General features: G+C 42.3%; 1 protein-coding gene across 2 annotated transcripts; it reads right to left on the reverse strand.

The window, feature by feature from the left end:
• Positions 1–3564: 3564 nt before the first annotated feature.
• On the reverse strand, positions 3565–7472 carry RPL7 (ribosomal protein L7). Of its 2 annotated transcripts, none has more exons than XM_035727126.1 (7): positions 7186–7361; positions 6539–6647; positions 6060–6226; positions 4919–5056; positions 4689–4798; positions 4177–4386; positions 3565–3917 (listed from the first exon to the last, which is right to left on the reverse strand). In XM_035727126.1, exons 1-6 carry the CDS (start codon positions 7302–7304, stop codon positions 4178–4180), a joined length of 852 nt encoding a protein of 283 aa, XP_035583019.1. In that variant the 5' UTR covers positions 7305–7361; the 3' UTR covers positions 3565–3917; position 4177. The 2 variants fall into 2 exon arrangements, with proteins under 2 accessions (XP_035583019.1, XP_035583020.1); XM_035727127.1 differs by lacking the exon at positions 7186–7361 and adding an exon at positions 7423–7472 and having other exon boundaries at positions 3899–3917.
• Between the last annotated feature and the right edge of the window lie 984 nt (positions 7473–8456).

The raw sequence follows: 8456 nt of genomic DNA on the forward strand, positions 1-8456 counted from the left end.
TAGATCTGGAACCTAATACTTGCCCCACCACTTGTGTGATCCTGGGGGACGGAAAGTTAACCCCTCATCTAAAAAATGGGGATAGTGGTATACTTACCTAACAGAATAGGCTACACATTAAAAATGACATGGAGAGTTTAAAGAGAAAGGCCTGGGACCCATCCCCCCAATTAATCGGTTCTGGGATTGCTCTCAAAGTGGAGAACCAACCAAGGATTATGTAGATTAAGTGTACACTAGCAGTCAATGCGTAATCAAATGTTTATTATTAAATGGTCTGCTTTTGAGTCTGCTTTTTCCTCTGAGCTATCACAACTGCCACTGACACTGCCTCCCAACTCTTGACTCCTGCGTTCTATCACCAGTTGTCCAAATTCTACCTCCTTTCTGAAACTTCCCAATCCGCACAGCATGAACCATCTCCTATATTCCCCTAACATGCTATTTTCACATAATAGATTCCTACACAATAAAACTCATCTTTGAGTCTTTTACAGTAATGTGTGTATACATACATACATACATACATACAATCTCCATGAACCCACCACAGTGCTGCCAAATCCTCTCACCATTCACCAAGGACGATGTGCCAGCAACTGGAAAATCAAAAATTTAAGTTCCTATTGCTCTTAAGAGGCTTGATTCACTCAATCAAAATAAGGACTGCAATGCACCAGGCGTTATTCTAGGTGCTAGAACAGAGAAGGCAAACGCTCAGACCTTATAACGGTTTCAGTACATATTCTCAAAACCTTGAGGAGTGGCTGTGAAAAGCAACAAGAACAAATGGAAAAAGTATTTCCAGGAGTAAGAGATGCTGTGAAAAAATACAGGGTTATATTAAGAGATGTGTCAGAAAACATTTTTCCAGAATTAAGGGAAATACACAGACCTGAGGGCCTTGTGTTTCAGACACAAGATCACAACGGCCAAGACCCTAACAACAGAAGCTTGTCATTCCTGAGAAACAAGATCAAATATAGCTGGGAACTATAAATTAACGATCAAAGAATGGCCCTCCCTAACATTTCCCTGCCATTATTCCTGGAATATGCTGCCTACAGTAGGGACTACTAGGTAGGGATTTTGCTGACGTACTTAAAATTAAGGAATTTGAGATGGGGAGATTATCCTGGATTATCTGGGTGGCTCAATTTGATCACAAGGGTCCTTAGACTTTAAAGATGGAAGAAGGGGCTATAAGCCAAGAAATGCAAGTGGTTTGTAAACTGGAAAAAAAAAAAAAAAAGAAAATGGATTCTCCTGTAGAGCCTTCAGAGGGCAGGAAGGCAGGCCTGATGACACCCTGACTTAGCTCAGGGAAACCAATTTTGGACTTCTTACCTCTGAAATTGTTAAAAACAATAAATCTGTGATTTAAGTCACTCAAGTTTGTAATTTGTTAAAACAGCAATAGGAAACAAAAACCTAGTGCCTACTCCATATAAAATACTAGGTTGAAAGGAATAAAAAGCTGACTTTAAAAAGTTTTACCCAAGCAAAGGGAGACATCTGTATGAAAACAATGTTTTGCCTGGTTCGATACCAATCTGTAAAGGAAAGCAGTGGGGGCAGAATGTTGTTCGTCTTCCCCTACAGGTGGTTCCCAGACACCCCAAAAAGCTGACACATCCTAGACATCCCTGTAGCACTTCTCTCACACTATTTGTGTTATGTCTAGCTTACCAATTAGACCAACACATGAAAGCATAGGCTCTTTTCCTTTGTACGACCCTGCTAGGTGCTCAAGTTACAGTATGTAGTAAATAGTATTTACTTAGTACTTTGAGCCAGAACTGCTCTGAACACCTAACATCTTCATCAAAATCCCAGATTAGGCGCAACAATCTTCCCCATTTTGCTGATAAAGATTCATTGGCCCAAGCTATTAAGTGAAGGCTGGATACAACCCATTTTGGCTCGAGTCAGCACTCAATCCAGCCTATGGTAAAGGAACTTCCAAAGTAAGCAATATGAGGTAACACCTGCTAAAGATCAGTGAATGCAATAACTAAGCTTCATGACTTGAAAACTGGGGTAGCTAGTGTAAGATCTTATAATGCTGGAACACTGAAGGGCACAAATGTAAATTTACATAGGAGGTGAATTTTTGTAGAACCAGCTAGTTGGGGCCCAGACTTACAAAGGTTGGTTAGCCTTCTAGGGGGACAGTACCTTATAGGTGACACCATCTTTTAGGAGGTGGGTTTTCTAAACAAGGTGTTAACCTGCATTTCAGTAGGTTCTAACAGTTCACAAAACCTTTTCACACCCTTTTAGTCCTCACAATCCTGTGAAGGCAGACCAATTACCCTACTTTATTCCCTAGAATCTAACAGCGGGAATTATCACTCTGACATGCCTTCCTCTATTCCCACTCTTTGAAACTGCATAGGTTCCTTTACTCTGAAGCAAGCGCTTTAGACTTTTCTATGGCAATATTAAATGTCTGCAACTCCTCCCTACCCCCAAACTCTCACCCATTTGTTTCCCCATCCTCTGGGCCCCTGGCCCCACTCGGAAAGTAATTTATATGGAGAACTGAAATTTCCCAGACTGAAAGCAAACACGTCCACAGAGGACATGTACTGCCAATACACTTTATCCTACGTATTCCCAGATGCTCCTATCCCTCACCAGCTTCAAAAGCTTTGCTTCTTTGGGTAATGTGTCCATTCGTGGGCTATAAACAAATGTACCACTAATTACTGATAGTGGGCATTTACCAGAAACACCAAATTTCTTGCAAAACATGGGCACACTCAGTGTGTAACACTGACTTTACATATAAAGAACCTTCTATATTTCCAGAATTCATTGACAATAAACTCACTAACCCAGAGAGATAGTTTCTAAGACTAGAGAATTTTAAAAAATTATTCAACGTTTCTGTCTAGCAGCTTTCAAATATTAACTGTAATGATTCTGGTGCAAGTGTCAAAAGAATTAACAGGGCACCTGTTTCATACTGCATCACACCACTGGCACAATCAATGGGGACTACAAAAACTTTTTATTTTTATTTATTTGAGAGAGAGAATGAGAGTACGAGAGGGAAGAGGGTCAGAGGGAGAAGCGGACTGCCTGCCGAGCAGGGAGCCCGATGCGGTACTCGATCCCGGGACTCCAGGATCATGACCTGAGCAGAAGGCAGTCGCTTAACCAACTGAGCCACCCAGGCGCCCACAAAAACTTTTTATATGTACTTCGTGTTATGTTCTACACTGAAAACTATCAGTTCACTCATCTAAGTGAGACACACATACAACACATAGGAATGTTATTTGTAAGTAACAAAACGTTTCATGTTTTGCTCACTACTGCTATAGGTGCTCCAAAACAACTTGCATCTATGGGCACCAATTTCATTTCTTCGTTTATAACATATGTATAATGTATAACAATGTATAATTCCATTACACATAACAATGTATAATGGAATTATTAAAATCTCACCTAAATAAGCACAGAAGATGCAAAACAAAAAACCAAAAATGGAAATGCAAGGAAAACATGTTCACACAGTACTTTATAAAAAAGCCAAAGCCTCAGAGGACAGAATTTCAGCAACAGTATTTTTATTTGTAAATCATGCAAAGGCCTATGAAATAGGTTTTCTTAGAACAGACCCATATCTTGGCTAACTCAGTGGCACAATTCAAAAGTGAAAAATTAAGATATATTCTTTGTACAGAAGAGTCTTTAATAAACCCAAGGAATGTTTTCCACCAAGATACAAACTAGACCCTAGTTTTGCACGCCAAGGCTGATGACTTTTATCACACACCAAGATTTGCTTTAATAGTTAAGGGACAGCAGTCAGGTTAGCAAAAAGTCACCAAGACAACAGAACATTTCCATGAGAGTAGTCATTTATTAACTGGCCAGATTACAAAAATAATCATGGCAGATACCTGAAAAGGAAAAAAAAAACCTTAATAGATTACAATTAACATAAATCAAGAAATCTTAAGTGCTTCAGTTTCCATTCTTAAAAACCAGATTTTTCTTTCCTCCATGAATGCCCTCATAAGGAGTAATCAAACCAGCTGTAATCAGATGACTGCCCCCCCCCAAAAATATTAGAACCCAACCCAACCCTTATCAATATTTAAAGATTACCACTTTTACTCTTATTATGAAGTAAAATCCTATCAAGACTTAGCTGCTCACCTTAGTTCATCCTTCTAATAAGCCTATTGATCTGGTCTTCCCTGTTACCAGCATCTCCACCTTCTACAAAATGGGTGGTCTTTTTCTTCATTCCCCCTCGTGGAGAAGATAATTTGAAGGGCCATAAAAAGTTGTTTGCTTCTTTGAAACGTTTTCCAACAGTATAGATCTCGTGAATCAGATCCTCCATGCAGATGATGCCATATTTACCTGAACATTTTAAGATCATTAAAATCGTTAGCTGTTTTTACAGATTTTAGGATATTCAGCAAGGACAATTACAGGCCATGAGACTTTAAAATCAAGAGTAAAGCAACAGAGAGGGAAACTCATGGCTGTATTTACAAAGATGAGGCTTGAGCCAATGAAATCATAACTTACATTTTCCACAGACTTGTGCATTGTAGGGAATATGGGAAGATTCATAATAGAATGAATGTTAAGGCCACAAGATGCCAGAAGATGTCAACTTTGTCTAATATCAAATTTCTCCTAAAATAGGCAGAACCTACCAAGAGATCGGGCAATCAATGTGTTATCTGTCAGGGCAATTCGCTTCTTGTTGATTTTGCCATAACCACGCTTGTAGATCAATTCATTCACCGACTTCAGATTTGGGTACCTCAAATAGGAAAAACCAGACATGAATGACCAAAGAATAGGGTTATCACCATCAGAACACCTAAAATCCATCCTGCTAACAGCCAGTTTAAAAGGAACTCTTAGAAAAGGACAGACTTACCCCCATGCTATATAAGGTTCCACAATCCTTAGCATGTTAACTGAAGCCTTGTTGAGCTTAACAAAGGTGCCATTGAAGATCTGGCGAAGGCGAAGAAGCTGCAACACCTTTCGAACCTTTGGGCTCACACCATTGATACTGCAGTGGGGAAAAAAAGACAAAATTTACTTAGCTCTATCAGAATTTTTATTAAGAATAGGAAACTAACCATTATAAAATTTTGGACAACACAAGTCCCACCTAAATAAATAGAAATCTTCTCATGTTACAATGACCACTGGCATTTTTCCTTTAGTTACCTACTTTGACATTTAAAACTTCCCACCCCCTTTTTTACCTCCTGAGCATTTATTTTATTTATAAAGTTTGATTTTCAAAGCAAATGTATATTTAACTATGTTCTGCAGTTTTAAGCAATGTCCTTTCAGTGTGAAATTTAATTAGAAGTGATACTTTAATTCATTCATTTTCAATAGGCTGGTTCTGAAATACTTGCGTTTCCAAAACTTTTAAGATTAGATTTAATCTATTTAAGATTAAAAACTACAAAGACTTGATTTTATCCTAGAAAACTCATTGCTTCTGAGTTGGTGCATCACAATATGGCACATTTTCTGTAAGGCGGTCTTTCCTAGGAACCAATTTCAATGTACTGTGGTCTGTGTGAATACCTTGTCTAACAGATATCCTGAGTAACAATTCAATATTGGAACCTATTTCTATTAGCCTAAAGATAAAATTTCTGTGGGTTTCTGGCTTGGTTCAGCTGCTCTTGCTTTGACCATAGCTACATCCGTGTTCAGTACACTGGCAACTTGCTGTCTTATCCCGACCCTTTTACCACTTCCTTGTTTTGTATGCATCTTTGTAAGAGCACTTATGAGCCTACACCTCATCTTCTTTTGAACTTAATCTCCAGGACACTGAATTAGAATTCAAATGCTCAATTAGAGAATGGATAGGGCTTTGGGCACAGACCTTGCAACTAAACCATTAAGACACCGCCGTCCATGTTCTAGCTATACCCAAATTATCTTTATTCCAATGCTTCAGAACCAAAGCCCCCAGAAGTAATGGGAAGTCTTGCTGAGACCATGTAGCTTTCCCTTCAAAACCAGAATGCAGTTAAAACTGAACTTACCCCCTGATCCTGATGACAAATGCCAATTTGGGTTCCGCAGGTACGTAGAAGTTGCCAGCTTTTCTTGCCATCCTTGCCATTCGAATCTCAGTTCTGTACATCTGCCTATATTCCTTGTGGTAATGCTTAGCTTTTTCATAGATGAGCTTCCTTCTTGCCTTTCGAAGCTGAAAACCAATACCAGTTATTAATCTCATTTTTAGCTCCCAAACCCAATTAGCAATACCAGTTTTTTAGCTGTCTTATTTATTGCAACACTAGTTCTATTAAAAAATGTTCCCTTGAAACTTTTTCCTTGCCACAGCATGTATTAATATTTCAAAGTGCAGATACTATTTCATTTAATATCACTTTAAAGAGCTTATAACAAGCTTACTGGTACAGTGGGTGAAGTTAACAAGTCTTGCTGAGAAAGAACACCTATTTTCCAATTGAACCACAAGGCCTTTACATGGAAAGTGCCTCAAAAGTTTACTTACCATCTTCTGAGCAAACTTCTTCCTCAGACGCTTGATCTTCAACTCTGCGAAATTCCTTCGCTTCTTCTTAAGGGTTTCTGGCACGGCAGGAACCTTCTTTTTCTTCTCTCTGGCATCAGTGAACTGAACTTTATTAACAGTTCAAAGAGCATACACTACCACATTACTCCTAATCTGTACTGAGCACGCTTTGTCATTTAGCACCACTACTGTCACTGGCTCTAAAAGTTTGTATCTTTAGCTGCTCTAGCAGATTTTAGGAAGTTTCTGCCAGGAATCCTCGCTTTTTAATACTGACCCCTTCACTTAAGCAGCAGTCGGAGACCTCAGTAAGTTCACATCTAAGGCACAATCAGCCCCGGCCTCCGATAACTAGAACATCTACAGCAAAGTTAACAAAACGTACAGACTGAGAAACTGCTGCAAGACACTATCTCTAGACTCTTAACGAGGTTGAGCGTAAGGGGACTTAAGATTCTCAGGAAAAGAAATTTTAAAACACTTCCCAACTACCACCCTGATTCAGGTCTGAAGTTCCACATGCTAAAAGCAAAGACCCGACAACGGGGACGACTGGGCCAAATACCAACTAAGGATAAACCCAACTGAGACGTTCTGCGCCTTTCTTGAAAGACAGGAATACCCACCGGTCCCGCACATATTCGGCTCTCACACCTCGTTCCCGGTTCATCTCCAGAACCTCCGCCCCAAGGCCGCCTGCATCCCATCTTAGCCTGGCGCCCCCATTAGTGTCACAGAGCGTCATAAACACACAAACAAATGGGTAAAGGTACAGGCTACCGCCGGATCGAGGGAAAATGAGACAAAAGATCTCTGGTTTCGCGGATGGAGAAGGATTCTCAAGCGGACGAAGAGCAACTTACTCTGCACCCTCCATGGTTCCAGCCGGAAAAGAGGAAGTCAGCGCATGCGCGCGGTCCACTTAAAGACGACAAGAGCGAAGCCCCACAATTCATAGGTGTCCCAGGAAAAGCCAGAAAAGAACTCGGAACTGAGAACTCGTCTTGCAGACGCAAAATTAAGTACTGCCTGATTCTGCCCCTTACGGTCAAGTTTCGGGCAAAATTCGTATGAGAAAATGCATGCATTGAATAGACTCTTTAATCAATATCACAAGAGCAAAGAGTGCTGACACCTTGACTACTCGGGGTCCTAGTCCCTAGGCTGTGTTGACTAGGTACTTCTCGAATTCCACCCAGTAATGTACGCAAATGACACGCCGCACCAGCGCGAACTACAAATCCCGGCATGCAGCACTTTCATTGCCAGCCGGGAGGGAGGGCAACGCTTGACTTGGACTGTAGGCAACCAGCGGTGGTGATTTCAGCCAGGGAAAATGAGAGCCTTTCGGCCCACGTTCCAGAGGACTAGCTGTGATTCTAAGTTGCTGCCAAGATCCGGCTTTTGACGGCCTTTTCGGCTCTCTGCCAGCCCTAGCCATAAACCGGCACCCTACTGCCGCGCGGCCGAGGTCCTTCTCTTGGCTCCTCCAGCCTGCGGGCTGTCTTCCTCAGCGCCTGATCGCAGGGGGTGCCGTCCCGAGTCCCATGCTCAACGAAAGTGGCGAGATAGGGACTAGTGAGGACTCGACGGCAGGAGGAGGATGGCCCGGACACTGCCGACCGCCAGGCCTGGCAGGCGGAGGCCGGGACACCCCACGGCAGGGGCGTAAGCTATGAAGGGAGGTGCGACGAGGGCTGGAGGCTGCGGCCACTGCCATGTGAGAGGGGCTGCCCCGCCGCGGTACGGCGGACGGCGGGCGGGGGGCTGGGCCGGGGGCGGGGTGCGCCCGGGGGCGGGGAGGGCCGAGCGGAGGGAGGGCCGATGCCGCCGCCGGCTCTTCCCGGTCGAGGGTTATATAGCGCGGAGCGTGGAGCCCGCTCAGAGGCGGCCGGGA

This window comes from Zalophus californianus, chromosome 4 (genome assembly GCF_009762305.2).
Source record: "Zalophus californianus isolate mZalCal1 chromosome 4, mZalCal1.pri.v2, whole genome shotgun sequence".
Classification (NCBI taxonomy): domain Eukaryota; kingdom Metazoa; phylum Chordata; class Mammalia; order Carnivora; family Otariidae; genus Zalophus; species Zalophus californianus.